Below are 17,337 nucleotides of genomic sequence, written 5' to 3'. Positions count from 1 at the left end.
ACGGTTCCATGGAATCTTGATACCCCCATAAGATGTTCATGAGACACTAATGCTGATTGCTCAAATTTTACTGCAATTATTCCAAACTGTCATACATTTTGACAATGATACTAACGACTTGCAACAATGGGAGTGATGGGACCATCGGCAAGTGGAATTGCATATTCTACATTATGTGATATTGATGAGCATGCTCCAATAGAGGATTCTATGACAAGCCACCAGTAAGAAAATTCAGAACAACGTCAAAATTACCCTTAAGAATCAGAGGTAGGCATCGACAAGAAAGAGTTGTCAAAAACTATACAACTTGGAGAGACTAGCGTCAGGTGCTCAGAGACTGGCCATTCTTAAAATGGCTCTACATGACTTGACGAAGAAACCAGAGATAGAGAAGAGAAGCAAGGAGAGTAACAGATCAGGCATGAAGAGAATTTGGAAAAATAGGAAAGTTACAGTTTGAGGTGCACAACATCCAACATATTTTGCTGAAATGGCATATGAGACGAACAACAAAGGGAAAAGCAGGTTTTCTTGAACTAGCTCCCTGAAATTCTCACATCAGTTTTTATGATTCATGAGCATATATGTTAATTATCTGGATCTTTGGCTTTAATTTTGAGATCAGGTGTGAATCGTACACATGTGAGAATTCTCTCATATTTTCTCATGTTGGATTTTTTGAGTATTTCTTTCTCTTCATGTGTATTAAATAGGTTGGACCACATCAATGTTCATGAGAAGAGAGATAAACACAAAAACTTCGACATGAGAAAATTCTTAAATGAGAGAAACCAAATCCATCAATTCATAGCTTTGAAGATGTCAATTTTCGAAAACATGTGTGCAACTTTTTCATTTGTTCAGTGACATCTCTGATAGAAAATTGTTGATTCTGGTTGTTGAAAAAAGTTTGAATTAAGACTAATGCTTAATTAGAAAAAATGAAACAGGGACTAAGATCAATGCAATAGGTGTATGTAAAAAGGGAATTGGTTAATCCGTGACCAATTTCTCCACACGACACGCACTATCGTAATCCCACTAATGAAAAATTACAAAATAAAAATATAACTCACGGGAATTAGTTTTTATAAATTTGTTAAATCATTTTGAAGAATTGTAATATAACGCTTTATTTACATTTTCAGCTTTTAATTTCTTAAAATTAATGAAAATTATACATTTATTTATTTAAGATTTCAATTTTAATAATTTCACGAGTAAATGATTTTAGAAAAGCAACAGTTCAAGCGTGTAAACCATGTTGTATGGGAATAAAAGTTATAAACATAAGCATGGGATATAATAAATGTTTTTACAAATATTTTTTTTAGAATTCTGAAACTATTTTTAATATTAAATATTTAACAAATATAAAAATATAACCGAATTTAGCAATAAGTAAAAAAAATTAAAGCAATTATAATATGTTCTAAAATTCCAATTGTATTTTTAGTTATTCGTATGTTATTTTAAATTTGAATAATAAAAAATAAAGTCTCCGTGCATCGCACGGGATACTACCTAGTTATATACAAACGAAACTCAATTCCTATCTACTCTTGTTAACTTTGTCAATCGATATGCTATTGTGCTAAAAATATTTACACAAGTATTTGCATGTACCGTCTTTTAAACATAGTGATCAAATCATTGTCGTATAGGTCTCGTTTTGTTTTGTTTGATTAGGAAAGAAAACATGAAGAAAACTTTTTTTTTAAGATGGAGGGTTACGCCCCCCCGAAAAAATAAAGTTAGAGCGGAAATAGTAAATGCATTGGTCAACTCTTTACACACATTTAGTCTTCTTAAATGGTCACATTCACCCAAAGGGAGGAAAAACGTAACCTCATAAGGAATATTCGAAAAACTAAAGAAGCACTAGCGAGCTAGTGCGAGTGAAAACCAAATCAATATCTCTAATAATAGAAAACTATGACGAATGTGATCAACCATTTCGACAAAAGGGTGGAAAGCATCCTCCTCTAAGGACACCAATTAAATGAACGTAACCTTCCGAAATATTTCTTGAATAATATTTCTTTCACCTAGATCGTGACACTTGCCGGTCGCATATCCCACAAGGCAATATATATAGGCAATTGCCTCAGACCCCCAAAAAATATTAGTACTATATAATGTACCGAGACTTGAGAAATGTAATTAATGAAACAACGAAAAAATAAGTCATATCAATGCAACTTTTGCAACTATTTGTAATAGTATTTTGTATTAACAAATTCACATTTTCTAAAAAATTTATAAATCAAATATCCATTATTTTTACATTCACATAATGAAAAATTAATTTGTATTTACTTATAATTGTTAGTTTTTTTTATGATTTATATATCTTTAGTTTTCCAAAATTAAAATATTGGTAATGTTTTGTGCTACAGCTGAAAGAAGTTTTTCAAAATTAAAATTGCTTAAATCATACTCCCTCCGTTCCTTATTAACTGTCCATTTTAAAGAAAAAATTGTGTTCCTATATATCTGTCCACTTAGAGTTTCAAGAGAGCATTAATTTATGTTTTTCCAAGAAATGCCTTTACAGAAACAATAAATGAAGAAAGATAAAATACATTCTAAAGGGTTATATAGGAAAACATTTATGAAAATCAACACAATTAATTGCTTTCCTTAATTTGTGTGAACCTTCTCTTCCTGGACAGATAAATAGGAACGGAGGGAGTATATAAGATCCACAATATTACAAGATATATGATTTTTTATTTTGGAATGCCATTACAAGATATATGCTAGTTATCTTAACTATTAAAAACGAAGTGCTAGAATTGTTTAATTATAAAAAATTACAGCTCAAAAAGCAAGAAAATTAGTAAAAAATTAATTATTTCTATGACATGTTAAATCTCTCTAAAAAAATTATTATTAAATGAAATTCACTTTCAAATTTTTACCATAGGCCTAAAATGTCTATACACAATCCTAGCCACTTATAGGGTTATCCCTTCTTCGTGGTAACTAAATAATGTAGCTTTCTATTATTGAGAATGCTACCAAAATAAGATTTGTTAAGCTTTTAATGTATATATTATCACTTTATAATGATTTTTCCATTATGACACTAAAAGTAAAAACAATCTATTTTAGGAAACAGTTAACTTTTTTTATACGCAAGAAACAATTATTTTTGAATTTATAAATACGAACTACCGTACTCGCCATTGCAAATATGTACAAGTCTTAAATGCCTCGGAATAATTGGAGCCATCATCTACCATTGTACAATATTGAAAGTAACAAAATGATTAGCTTCTTCTTTGTTGTTATTCTAATTTACGCATGATGAAGCTTTGGAAAGATTGGAACCCAACAGGAACGAGGAAACCGTATTCTAACATTCTAAAACTAATTGAGTGAGAGAATAAACATGAAATGAATTGCATGTATAGTTAGACCTACCTATGAAAGCTAGTAACATTGAAAAGACACCCTATAACTATAGGTACAAATCAGATGCTGTTGCCAATGGGCTACGCATTCCTAATTCTAACATGTTTTGTGAGCTGTGAATTTAGTCTTATACACATTATTCAAGTCAATTTCAAGTCTCTATTTTTTTAAGTAAAAACCTAACTAGACAAATAGAGGAAGAAAAAAAATAGAGGAGGAAAAGGAAACCGGGTGGAAAATGTGTGGATATCTTCCTTGGACTGAAAGTATGAAAGAAAAGAGTAGTTGAAAACTTGTGTACATAGACAGATAGAATGGATTTGTCAAGTTAATTTAGAGAATAAATTTGACTACATATGCATACTTGCACGGTAGTTTATCTGCTAACAGAGAGATCCTTTTTCGGTTTATCTCTATTATGTCTCTCTTGGTCTTGGTCAAAAGAATTGAAATAGGAAATCAACCTTTTCTTCTTATTTTATTACTAGTATTTTCCTTTTTAACTTTTAAGAGAAGGCTTATAGAAAGATAGAAGTAGAACATCTGTAATGTGTCCCAAAGCAAGGGAGTTTGAAGTCACGTGAATAAGGGCAAAAAAACTCTGAAGACAAATGCAATTTTAGATGTTAAATAAAATTCTTTTTGTGTAAAGGTTAAGGAGGTGAAATGAAAAGAGCACATTAAAAAAGTTGGAAGTCAAGGAGAGGAACAGATCAGATGGAGAATATGCAGTGCAGATAGGCCAACCAATATTTTAAATTTTAAAGTAATATGGACTTTGAGCAGAGCAAATCACAGAGGGAGGATCTGCTTTTCTTTCCACTAACTTGATGGGGCAAGGATTTTAATCATAATGCTGTTTGTTATAGGAATGTGGGAAAGTCACTCAGGATAGGAGCGTCCACAATTTCAAATGTGATCATTTGTGTGTTATTGCTTCTAAGAGTGGGTCCATTCAACAGGACATTCTTGGCCCCCCAGATGTCCTTGTTGGGCTTTTTTATTGTGTATTTTGACCCATTGGAAAGCTGTTTCATTTTCATGTTTTAAATGCTGGGCCTACTTTAGTAGTACTAGTACATTTGCATGTGAGTTATCACCACATGATCTGCCAGTTAATACAAATCCTCCATGCCTTTTTTGTTGCCAAAAGTTATGGTAATGATGTTGAACTAGTGTTTTTTCACCCGTGCGTTGCACGGTGCGTTGCACGGGGAATGTGTCTGTCTTATTTGATACGTCGATCAATATGTTGTTTTTTAAAATATATTAAACAACAAATGAAATAGAAGAGTCTGAAATGCGACTCAAAGTGAACAAAATGACTTTTCTTCTAAGCCTAATTCAGATCAACATGAACTCGTTTGACATTCGTCATGAACATGAAGACAATAACACAAATCATAGATATAAGGAATTTCCAACATATTAAACAAAAGATGAAATAAAAGAGTCTATAATACTAAGCAAAATGGTCAAAAAGGCTTAAATTGAAACCTTTGTTGCATACATTGAAATTTATGCAATTAATTAACTAATAAAAAGATTGGTTAATGAAAAAACGTATAAGGAGATGGTTTAATGGTGGCTAATAAACAATAGCTGAGTTAATCTACAGTGAACGCGATTATGCGTGTTCGTTTCCAGTCATATGTTCTCAAAAACTTCTTGGTAGACAACATTGCGCGTGGAGTTTGAAATTACCCCTTGTTCATCTACAATGACCAAACAATCTACTTTTATGTACATCGGAAAATAAGTAAATACTTTTATGTACATACACTTGTAAAAAATTGGTAAATAATTATAAAATAAATTGAAATTATATTACATATGATTTTCAATTAATTCTAACATAAAACTATTTTCATTTAAAAGGTTCATTTCCATGTGATCTTTTTACGTGAAATTTTTTTAAACTTTTTTTACGTGTAACTTTATGTTATTTTTATTATTTTTCAAGATAAGTAATTCCATTTCAATTTCCACTATTTTTTAATAGTCAGTTTGCCTGCGAAGAGTTTTGCGTGATACAGAGGGAGAGAAGAATGTGAGAGAGTTGAAGAGAGGGATTTGAGGGGAGGAGAAGAGCGGAGCGGTGCGGTGGAGAAAGGAGAAGATTGTGGAAAGAGAGGAGAGGAGAGGAAGAGAAGAGCTTTGACTTAGGTTTAGTTGTAAGGAGAAATCGACAACAAAAGGGAAACTTACTAAAAAATTGACACGTGGATTTTTTCTTATGAGATTAAACCAGGAGCTGCCACCTCACCAAATCAGTCTTAGAGAAGTTCTTTTTTTTTTCTAATATATATTGATATTGATTCTCAATAAGTTGACCACCATTTCTAATTCTGATCCCCTCTCTCATTTTTTTTTCCTCTTTACTGCATTGCATTCAATTGTATTAGCACCTTTTCTGATGTATTAAAAAAATTGTATTAGCACAACCCTTCATTTGTAATTGTCACTTGATACCAACCAACATTGATTTGAAAAAAAACACATCACAACGTGAAATTTAGGAAGGAGTGTATTCCAAATAACAATTTTAAGTAAGCAACAATTTCTTAAGTAATTTACAATTGAGTCAATAAAAATATACACTTCAACATAATCAAATTAAAATTAACTAATATAGTTAACAGTACAAATAAATTCTCCCATGCGCTGAACTCCAACCATTTTCTAAAACTATTTTCTTCCTATAGTTTTTGCTTGAATTCTCTTCAAATAAGAACCTCTTCCTTTGAAACACACATTGTCTCGTCATGATTTATGACTTCAAAATACTGGTTCTTTGTATGCTATTGTAACAACCCTTCAGGTCCGTGGAGTTAAGGAATGTAGCAAGGTCTAAATGAACAATCAAACTGGTCACAGTCCATGACATTCATATAATGTAGCATAGATTCACATTTATGGTGTGCAAATAACTTGACAGCACCACGACTTTCAATTTCAGTGACAAACTGAACCTTATATGGAAAATTAGCATAGTTTCACTTACCCTTCCATAACGCAACGTGCTGCTTGACCTCCCCTTCCGCACCTTCAAGATTATGATACTGCTTTGGACATGACGTTGTTCTCTTTTGGAATTATCTCTTTTCATCATCAATCAATACGATCCATCTCTCTCCACCTGGTGAAATACGATAAATTGAAAGTGAAATATCAACGTCAATCGCAGATTCACATCACATACACAATCTGAGTTGATCCTATTTAGTTCTAGACCATCAGAACTTCCATTACCAAAATGTAGTAGTGAGGAAATATAACGAAATCGAAACAATCTCTCAAAATTCAGACACCAATTCATTTGATTGCCGGTAAATAAGAAAGAGGAAACACACAACATCAAGAGCCATCCTTAGACATCCTTCTTATGTCTAATGTCTGATTGTTCTTGTGAAGAGTTTTGAAAAGACTTCCCCTACCATGCAAAATAAAATCAACTTAGGATGACTCCTTATAATTTGCTTACAAAAATACATAATAAATATTTGGGTACTTTATACACACAGTGGGTGAGAGATGCATCTGCAATAATACACAGATCTATTATCTAATAACACATTGAAAATGTAATAGATGCATGGCATTCTATGGTATATCTAAACTAAGTGTAATTCATAATTTTTAATATATCAATCTCTCAGATGAAGTTGTCCTATCTCCTACCTAGGTAACAACTCTGTCACAATGGCTAGCTTTTCTAGTGAATATACTACTCCCATGAAAAGCAATACATTAGGATGTCTCAATCTCTTCATTATATCAATCTGAGTTATAACAAAAAAGTTAGTACTCAGCAGCTTTCTATCTAAATCAAGAAAATAAAATTGAGATACCTCTTTTTTGTAGTCTTGTAAAGTCTCCTATGTGTATCCATCTTGCAGAGGATATTTTCAAAATCAGCTTTCTTGTTGTAACTTGGTTCAAATGTAGTCCTTGATTGATCCCTGCTGGATTTCTTGAGAATGAGAAGTCCTGTAACCAAACAATCAAAATCAAGAAAGAAGACATGTAAGTAAGGGGGTAGAAGAAAAAAAAGAACACACATTTCCTTTAACCATCAAGATCCCCACCATGAACCACCAATCAAACTTAGATATGGAACTCTTAGAAAGAAAAGATCTGCACCACAACGTTAATTGAATGCTAATTAGTAAATCAATATTAATTGTTAAACACAAACCACATAACATCATAATGAGATCAATATGAAGAGAAAGAAAGATTCACACCAGGGAACAAAAAACTGCAATATTCGACCATCTATAAGTAAGACACTATCCTTATTTTCACTCATGTCATGAGACAAAAGTGTAACTTAGACAGAGCAAGTGGGATGGATGATGAAAACATGTGAGTTATAAATGTCACTTGCTTGCAGAAGAAAAAAAAGAGAATGAAAATCAAACAACCAAAGTGCTATTAGATTATGGCAGCTCCAAAGATTACTCTTTCAATTCTTGCAGAGCATATTTCCATTATTCAGATTATATTTTCATTAAAAAAGAGAATGAAAAGCAAACAACCAAAGTGCTATTAATCAGATTATATTATTAATATGTTTATCAATTCTTGCAGAGCATATTTTCATTCTAAGAAAGTTATGTCATGGAAAAGAATCTCTTATTTCCTTTATCAGGCTCTCTCTTTTCTTTCTCTTCAAGCCCCAGACATCGCATTATTAACATTAGCTTTTAGATCAACTGCATCCTTTTCTCACGCTTCTTTGCACTCAGTTTTATCTTCATATAATTGTTCTTTAAGTTCAGTTATAAAAAACAAAAACTTACTCAATCAAGAACCAAAATCATTAATCAAATATGCACATTGAGAAATTTGTAAATTACTTCATTTGAAATTATGAGAATGCAGTCCACTGGACAACTAAATCAATGAAACCAATTTCCTCACAGCTTATTTTCGCTTGTTAAACAATCAAAATTTAAACTCCTCTTGCTGGGCTACTCTCACCTTTTTAATTTGTGGGTAACTTGCCAAAACTGCAAAACTGAAGTACTAATAAGATCAAAGTTCATCACCTATTTACTTTGGTCAATGGATTGCACCTAGATCTTAGACATTAGCCTGGAACCTCACTTTTCAAGACATACTGTTTCCTGAGAACCAAATGAAGACAAAAACATGGTAAATTGAACTCCGAAAGGACAAAATAATGAGGCTTACCTGTATTTTCGTTACGCTTCTTAAGGTGTTTGGAGTGCCTAAAACATTGCCGCAGTTAAATGTGTACTTTTTAGCTGCCATATACTTGGAATAGGTTGTAAGGAGGAATGTTATGGATGTCACATACTGTAGATTGCTTTGAGGTAGCTTGAACATGAGTCCTCCCGCACATGAATTGAATATAGTGCTTAATATAGGAACTTTGGCAGTAGCTCACCAATGCCTTGTTGGTAATAATCATGATGCATGACTTAAGAATTAGGATAGATTCAACTGTTAACTGTTTGTGTAACATCAACAAACAGATAGAGTATACAAATATCTATAGTCTATAGTCATTAAATCTGAAGCAACAACTTGTTACTATCAAATAAAAATAAACAAAAATTAAAAAATCAAGAGGAGTTTGTACTTCTTTCCTCACCTTGTTACCCTCATCACTCAACAATGTAAATGGAAGTTTGTACTTCTTTGCAAATGCCTGCATTCCATGCATTAACAATAAATAGCAGTGGAATTCAATTACAACAGCAAGAGGAGTAAGGACACAAAACAAAAAACAAACCTTTCCTTTTGATTTGTTTTTCTCATACAACTGGCTCAGCCCTGTGTTATTTGAATAAGTCAACCCACTACATCAAATTCTCATCCTTTTTGATTGAGGACATGTAGCTACTATTCTTCTAAGAAACATTTTAATCAGCTGCAGCTACTTATTCTACAGTTGCAAGAAAAAGAAAAGATCAATTAAAGTACATTTGCTAATAAGCACACAAAGCAAAGGAATCCCATTATCTTGAATTTCTATGTAATTGCCACAAAACAGCCTAAGTGAGTGTTTCTCATTCAGCACAGTTTGCAGCAACTGATATGAGTAGCAATTCCACAGCCAAGGGAGACACTTTCATCACCATAAATCAGCATTACATCTCCTCTGTCCCTGAATCCACATACTTGGCAAGGTATCTCACCAACCCTGAAAATCATAAATGGAAATTAAACACACAACTAATGAAAAACTCATCATCATAACCAGATACATGAGATGAGAAAAAGCACTGTGAATGTCTCAGAGAAGGGAACAATGTTTTGTCTTTAACTTACTTGAAGGTCTAAGCGAAGTGGCACTTGAGTTTCTTCAACTTTTGCTGCCAAAGAGATGCAAGTGACAACCCCGAGCTATCTATCCTTAGTAATCAACACGGATGAGCCTTCATGATTTCTGCAGTACGAAATAACAGCTATTTAGGCATCAAAGAGGTAATTTGAACAGGAAGAGGGAGAATGCTCACCACTTTTTCCAGCCAGCTCTCCAATTTTGTAATCAAACGCAAACTTTGAACCCTAGACGAATGCGGATGCATTTTTGTACAAAACCTGGTAGTCGGCAATCAGAAGCTCGGTCATTACCACTCATATGAGAGTGCGAGGGGATGACTTAGGGTTTTTGAATGTGAATGGATTCAGGAGGAAAAGCATAGGTTTAGCTGTAAGGAGAAATAAGGTAAGCAAATAAGGGCACATGTGGCAAGTAGGGCTAAGGTGGAAGTGCTGACTTGTAAAATATTAAGTGAGAATTAATCTGAGAGCGACACGTCACTAACTTGGCCTGTGAGAGCGACACGTCATGCTAGAAGTTGTTCTTTTCTAATATATATAGATTTGAATAGTTGAAAGTAATTTTTTTTTTGCAAGATATGTATCTTTTATGAGAGACAATCTTGTTCGAGTTTAGAACATTTATATCTTGATGGGGCTAGCTTTCCCAGCGGAGGTTTTTTCTATCTAAAAAACTCGAACTCAATACTTTACTTAAGATGAATCAAGCATGTACCACTTGAATCAACCATTCATTCGTTGGTAAAGTAATTCGAACACTACATTTTTTTTATTCTAATACTACATTTTGATGTAAGAGAAGATAATTGTGATCATAAAAAATAGGCTTAATACATCAGAAGACCCCTGAATTTGTAAAGGGAATCAGTTCTAGGGTCTGTAAAATTTTCGCATCAAATTGGGTCCCTAAGAAAAAAAATTTAATTCAATTAAGGTCAAATGCTGCCAGACCTCAATTTTGTCCTAGTCATCAATTACACGTGGCTTTTATAATTATTTTTTAATTAAAAAATTAAAATAAATAAATAAATCCAAGTCAATTATTTAATCAGAATAATCTAATAATCCCTTAACTAAACAATCTAATAATCTAACTAATAAACTAAACTAATAATCTAACCTAATCTAATTATCCCTCTCACATTTTTCCATTTACCTCTTCATCTTCATCCTCTTTATCTTCTTCCACTTCCTCTTCTTCCATCAAACCCAGCAGTCTACAACCACCACCACCTCATCTCTCTTCCTCCTCTAACCCACCACCACCCACTATACCATCAACCATAACGGCACAACAAAGTCCCCATTTTTTAACCAAAACACCTCCCCTCTCACAATCTTACAAAGCACCAGCAGTGCTTCAAAACAAAGGAACAACAAAACGAAGAAAGAAAGAAACAGAGATACGTCCAGGAGATATAAAAACAAGACTAGCAGCCAACCACTGGACAGAACCCGCAAGCCCAAGACTAGGAACCCAACCAAAAGGAAATTGAACAGAGAACACAGGGGAAGGTAGCAGAAACTTTTCTACACTGAACTTTAAACCCACTGCTCAAGAACCAGACACAAAACAACCTTCTAAAACACGGTTGAGAACTTGAATTTTCCCCTCACCACCCTGGCCATCCATGGTTGTTTTTGCACCTTGGAAATCGCGGCCTAAGCTCTTCTTCCCCTGTGAGTCCAAATCGCGGCTTGAGCACACCGAAACGACATTGGGTCGTTGTCGTTCTGGTTCTTCCTTCCCCTTCTTCTTCGAATTCCTCTTCTTCCTAATACTGGTCCCTGAGAAATGGAAGAGGAAGCGCACCCCAGATCCACGCACCACCACCACCCAAGATCCACGCACCCCATATCCCAGATCCGCCAATCGCACCACCACCGCGCACCCTAGATCCACCCTCTTTCATCTCCTCCGACCGCGCCTCTTCCTTCACTCCCTCCTCCTCCACCCCAACACCAGCACTTTTCTACATTTAGGGTTTTGGGTCCTTAGGGAGTTGATGAATCAGATTAGGAAGAAAATGATTATTTCTGGGTTGTTCATGATGTTTTATTAATTAGGGATTAGGGATTAAGATTAATATAGATTAGGTTAGGTATTAAATTAGGTTAGGTATTAGATTAGGTTTTTATTTAGATTAGGAATTTTATTAAGTTTTTTATTTTTTTTATTTATGCTTTAATGTATGAGTTGGAAATAAAAAATAAAGTTTCATAATTTTTCTATTTAAAAAAAATTAAAAAGCCATGTGGAATTGCTTAGCAGGACAAAATTGAGGTTTGACAGCATTTGACCTTAATTGAATTAAAAAAAAATTTCTTAGGGACCCAATTTGATGCGAAAATTTTACAGGCCCTGAAACTGATTCCCTTTACAATTTCAGGGGCCTTCTGATGTATTAAGCCTAAAAAATAAGTAAATATGAAAAGTAGAAAGTTCTTTAATTTATTTGACTGAATGGGAAAAAAAATAACATGAGGGGGTCGCATCCTAGGTGTACTAAGAATGCTTAAGATAAGTGAATTGGAATTTTTACACACTTTACTTAATTTTTTATAAGTAATTCAATTAGTCAATATATGATGGAGTTTATAAGTAATTCAATTAGTCAATATATGATGGAGTTATAATCCTATAGGATAAGTTAGACAACAGTTAACATAATGATTGTTTGACTCAATATCCACTACTACAAGAAAGAGAACTAAAAGTACTAGCTAGTGGCGGTTGAAGAAATTATGGACAGTAAGAATTGCAACTTCCTTTATTTACATGTATATCTATATCCTTAAAACATATATCACAGTAAGATAGTATCCCTATAGGCTATCCTGTCCTATACTATATGATCTGAGTAAAGGAATTCCTTATCAAGTCTACTACAAATTCCTGTTCTTAAGGCTTCAAAATCTAAATGGCCTGCACAGATGCTACTTTCTATTTTTGATGCAGCTCCCCATCATAATCTGATTAACCATGTACAAAGGATTAATGTTAGTCTATGAAACAGTTTGAAGATCTTATCCCTGGAAGACCAAATCGACAGATAAAACAAACCAAGGATGTTTTGCTAGGTACTTAGTTAGAGGTGGCACTAGTCTTGAATTAGAACATCTCCATCTAATCTGAGAAGAATTCTTGCAATTCTGCTTGGTCAGTTCCAATTAGAAGAGGGAGTGAATCAGCTTTAGTTCCGCTGAGCTGAATATGTTTTCTACTCTCCAAATAATCTAGGTCAGACCACTCCTGCTCTTCTTCAGTAGACTGCTCCTCTGTCCTGATTCCTATCTCATTGCCTGCATGGTTATTACTTGCTTGATTGTGGGGATTGGAAGTCCCCCCAGTTTTAACCTCCGAGTTTTGACATATGCAAGATGATGGATTCTCATGAAACTCACCACTACCTGGCCTCAACTCATTAGGTTCTCCCATGAAACCTACCTGCAAAGTTCGAACTCGAGAGGCAAATTCTTCCCACGTCTTATTATTTTTGTTCATGAACAACCGGTTCAACTTTTTTCCATTTGGGCGGATGGTAGGTTTATGACCAAAGTACCTCCTGCAACAGAACAAGTATATATGAGTGTATAAGCAAAAACCTGATTTTATCAGCATACAGAAATGTCTAAACAGAAACCAACTACTAATAATTATAATAAAGGACATGATACTTAATACAGGATAATCATTCAGCTAGTTAGATCAATTGGTGGTTAGTAGTTAACTAGTATGCAAGTTAGTTTTCTGTTATTTGTAGGATCAGTTTCATTTTCTGTTAGGGATGAATTAGTAGTTAGTATATAACAACTCTCCTTCTACTGTTGTAAACTGATTTGATCATTTCTTTCAATACAAAAACTTCTTCCAATTCAATAACACTAGCTAGAAAAATCTCTAATTTACATATAAATTAAAGTACTAGAACAGTTATCCATACGCAATCTCTTGATTCTTCCCTCATAATTGCATTAGACAGTCAATTTCTGGGGTTCAATTCCCTTTGTGTTGTTTTAAGCTTAATTCAAAGTGAAACAATTGCCTTGTGTCACGCAGTGCAATAAATTTTTACATTGCTTTCAATGAAGCATCTTTTCTGCTTTCAGCTAATGTTATTTCCATTAAAAATTACTAAGAAACAGCTTACCTTCTTCCAGCTAAAATTTTAGCCATGTTACCATTGTTGTTTGTGACAAAAACGTCACTGCCATCACAAACTATGAAATCAAGTGCCGCCATGCGAGAAGAAAATGATACGAATGGTGCCAATTCCTCCTTAGTAGCTATGGTCTCCTTTGTATGAAAGTTTGGGAAGAGAACCTTGAGGGGTGCTAGCATTTCCTCACCTCCATATATTTCTCCAGATGCCACGTACAAATGCACGTCAATTCCAAACCCTAGTGCTCTTAGCATAAGACCAACTTCCTCTGGGGTTAGAGGGCATCTTCCATGTCTTCTTACTTTGTCAGGATTGCTTGCCTGTGTCACATTCCCCAATAAGAACATATCAATTTTTTATACAGTATAAACAGATGTGGAGTTTATTTCTTGGATGCAAATAAAAACATTCCTTACATGTAAATTTTTCCACCGCTTCCTAATTTCACCGAGTTCTTTTCTTTCTTTTTCTCCTCCACCATAATAGCAACCAGAGAATGCAAGCATATCGGGTTCAAACCTATGAGACATAATATCAGTTTGAATCAACAAATTGTCACATTGAACTTCGAGAAGAAAAATGAAATCGAAGTTGGGCTAGAACCAGAACTGTGCATACTGCATATTCTTTATTGAGGATCAGAACTAAAATATTCTTTATTGAGGAGTGGCATAGCAAAGAAACCAGGGACAAAGCTTGGCTATAATTGTTAAATCTTACCTCAAATGTAGAGCAATGAAATGCTTGCTTTTCATTCTCATCCGGTCAACCAGCAAATTTCCCATTCCCTGAATCGAATCCGTAAATTTGAGAGCATGGAAGTTAACTCTGCACCTCAATCTTTGTAGATCTTCATCCAACATATTAGAAAGTCTGTAATCAAACTTTGTGAGCCGAACAGCCTACGTGAAGAATTTAAGTGTCATTCATGGCATCAATGACAGTAAAATTCCGTACTCATTACTAGAATTAGGATGTTGGGATTAGCTTAATATTTTAAAATAAATTTTTTATATAAATTGAACATCACTTGTCATTTTCTAATTTTCTTATGCAGTTTTCAAATTTGCCTGTTGAAGCATATGCCAATTTCTTATTTATTTGCTTATTTACTTAATCAAATATTAGATCCTTATTAACAGATTTTGTAAATATTGATTGGAAAATATTGATTTATAAGGGCGGCTAGAAATAGTAATAGAGATAGTAAAATGACTTAAGCCAGAGAGAACAAAAAAAGTGATATATGATGCGACGTGATCAAAATATAAATGAAGAGAAAAACAATTTTGATGGAATGTCTAAAATAGATTTGATATTTATGAAAATCCTACTTATATAATCATCATAAGCTTAAAATTCACCATCCTAAGGCACAGAACGTAAGAAAATATTTACCCTTCCCCAATTGAAAGGTATGTTCTGAACATGGCTATAATTTTGATGAAAGCTTTAGTTCTAATTGAGGATTTTTAACACTTACACGTTTCTTGATTAGCACGGGTAAAACACGATCCTTGTAGCACTCGGGGGTGCATTTCCTTGGAACACGCAACGTATATGGAGCCACAAAATTCGTTCCCATATTTGGAAGCTGTTTGATAACTCTCACCTCATTCTGAAGAAATGTTATAAACCAGTCTGCATCAAATAGCTCAGAAAAGTTGCTGCAAAAAATACCAGATATTACTTACAAATTAAGAGGCAAAAATACAACGAACTTTGCTTCTAATCGAAATAGAAATCCCATTGTAAGTAAAATGATTAAACAAAAATTCCTTAAAGAAGAAAAATGTAAAGACAGACCTTTTGTCATTCCAGAAAGATGTATGATCCAACTCTGGAACAATAAGAGTAGCATTCAAAAGATATGCAGCAACAACAGCATCGATTATCTGCGGCCACATAATTCAGAATTCAATTGCCTGTTCCCAATCTCATCAAGTTGGTGTCTAATTGAGTTTTTGGCCTGAAAATATTGAAATTACTAACATATTTGTTGAATTAGTCCTATACTTGTTATGTGTTCATTATAGGAATTTCAACTCTTGGTGTTGCAAATAACGACATTTTTTTTTTCAAGTACTGGCATTAATAAGGAAACATTTTTCAATGCAGTTGTGTTTGCTTATGGAAAGAAAGAAATATTGATGCTGAATCAAAAAATACCCTTGGTTACTTATAGAAAGAGGTAAGTAAATTTGATTAAAAGGGTTGCAAGCATCTGATACTAAATAAACCAATACCATGCATTATGCATAGTCCACATGAAGAAGCTAGCTTACCCCTGTTCTCTGCTGATTTAAACCTCCGCTGGTGGCAATTAACAAATATCGATCTGGATGCGTTTTCACATCAGCTTCTGCGACGTAATGGAATTGCACATCAATTACCAACAAGCAACAATGACTTCAAAATGTCATTCAATTGGAAGTCCAAAATTAAAATGAAATTGAGAAACTAAATTTACTTGCAAAGTTTGCAGGGGCGTCACTGCAGGCAGAGAAACCATGTGAGTGCATTGAAGTCCATAAATCACGCTCGTAAGCACCTCCAGTGGCCTTTCAAATCCAATCAACAAAAAGATGAGTCAAATTACAATGCAGAAGCTCAACAGCGCCATAATTTAATCAGGAAAAATTAGGATAGCTTGCTTACCGGAACGTGAAACGACACCGCCGACCCCGAATCCTCTTGTGAATGTGAATTCAATCGTGATCTGACTAGGTCATTGTACTGAGTCTGAGACAGAGAAGGAATAATTGAAGAAAGAAACACTGATTTAAATAAAATCGTAACGAAATAGAATTGAATTGAAGAAAGAAAGTGCATTGAAGTTACATTGACAGGAGAGGGAGTGAAGAAGAGAGAGAAGAAGGTGACGAGCAGGAGAAAGCAAGCGGAGATGAGAGGGGGGAAGAGGAGGCGGAGGCGTAGGCGGAGGAGCCGTCGTGAGGACTTGTGCATGTGCGCGTGATGCTTCTTTCTCTTGGGTGATATCGCCATTGTTATGGTTACTGCATGCAATTGCAACGCAGCAGCAGCAGGTTGATACAGACTCATGATAAAACAAACAAAATTGATTCAATCAATCAATGTGTTTATTTCTGGTAACTAGATTAATTGCATGGCATTGGAAATTGGCATGGAAGAAGCAGGGTCTCCTCCATTTTCCATTTGGTCGAGTTTGCGTGTGCAACAGGGTGGGTTTTTGTTGAGGAAGAAGAAGAACAAGACTCTGACCTTTCAACCAGAACCAACGCATATTATGTGTATGTGAAGTATGTAACTGCGCTAGCGCACCTGTATCGCTCGCTTAGGTGTGTTGATTGCGTTGACTTAGTGAATGCTTCATCATTCATTGTCATCTAGTTGCCGTTCATTTTGACTCCGTTACTTCACGCTTTACTAATCCCAACGTGTCTTATCATCT

General features: G+C 34.3%; 1 protein-coding gene and 1 long non-coding RNA gene across 16 annotated transcripts; both read right to left on the bottom strand.

The window, feature by feature from the left end:
* Nucleotides 1-5,951: 5,951 nt before the first annotated feature.
* On the bottom strand, nucleotides 5,952-10,121 carry LOC130732841 (uncharacterized). 15 transcript variants are annotated; one of them, XR_009017152.1, is made up of 9 exons: nucleotides 9,915-10,114; nucleotides 9,727-9,844; nucleotides 9,188-9,598; nucleotides 8,623-9,103; nucleotides 8,478-8,555; nucleotides 7,512-7,560; nucleotides 7,275-7,413; nucleotides 6,428-6,562; nucleotides 5,952-6,273 (listed from the first exon to the last, which is right to left on the bottom strand). It is a non-coding gene; the product is annotated as an uncharacterized LOC130732841 (long non-coding RNA). The 15 variants fall into 15 exon arrangements; XR_009017150.1 differs by having other exon boundaries at nucleotides 7,485-7,560; nucleotides 8,410-9,103; nucleotides 9,915-10,115; XR_009017148.1 differs by having other exon boundaries at nucleotides 8,410-9,103.
* A 2,363-nt stretch (nucleotides 10,122-12,484) lies between these two features.
* Nucleotides 12,485-17,174, bottom strand: LOC130732840 (O-fucosyltransferase 16). Its single transcript, XM_057584833.1, has 10 exons — nucleotides 16,746-17,174; nucleotides 16,563-16,646; nucleotides 16,375-16,465; nucleotides 16,190-16,266; nucleotides 15,711-15,799; nucleotides 15,388-15,571; nucleotides 14,625-14,806; nucleotides 14,321-14,423; nucleotides 13,893-14,224; nucleotides 12,485-13,307 (listed from the first exon to the last, which is right to left on the bottom strand). Exons 1-10 carry the CDS (start codon nucleotides 16,965-16,967, stop codon nucleotides 12,869-12,871), a joined length of 1,803 nt encoding a protein of 600 aa, XP_057440816.1. The 5' UTR covers nucleotides 16,968-17,174; the 3' UTR covers nucleotides 12,485-12,868.
* Nucleotides 17,175-17,337: the final 163 nt, after the last annotated feature.

Source organism: Lotus japonicus, chromosome 1 (assembly GCF_012489685.1).
Source record: "Lotus japonicus ecotype B-129 chromosome 1, LjGifu_v1.2".
In the NCBI taxonomy this organism is placed as follows: Eukaryota; Viridiplantae; Streptophyta; class Magnoliopsida; order Fabales; family Fabaceae; genus Lotus; species Lotus japonicus.
Note: the sequence above shows the minus strand (reverse complement) of the source record. Positions and strands in the feature narration are given on the sequence as shown.

Bases quoted from the DNA above. Each gene is read 5' to 3' on its own strand.
- LOC130732840 (XM_057584833.1), bottom strand. From the start codon at position 16,967: ATGAGTCTGTATCAACCTGCTGCTGCTGCGTTGCAATTGCATGCAGTA. The intron at 15,800-16,189 runs GTAAGCTAGCTT...ATGTGGCCGCAG, and splicing joins TAAATCAGCAGAGAACAGGG to ATAATCGATGCTGTTGTTGC. The intron at 15,572-15,710 runs GTCTGTCTTTAC...TATTTTTTGCAG, and splicing joins TCTTTCTGGAATGACAAAAG to CAACTTTTCTGAGCTATTTG.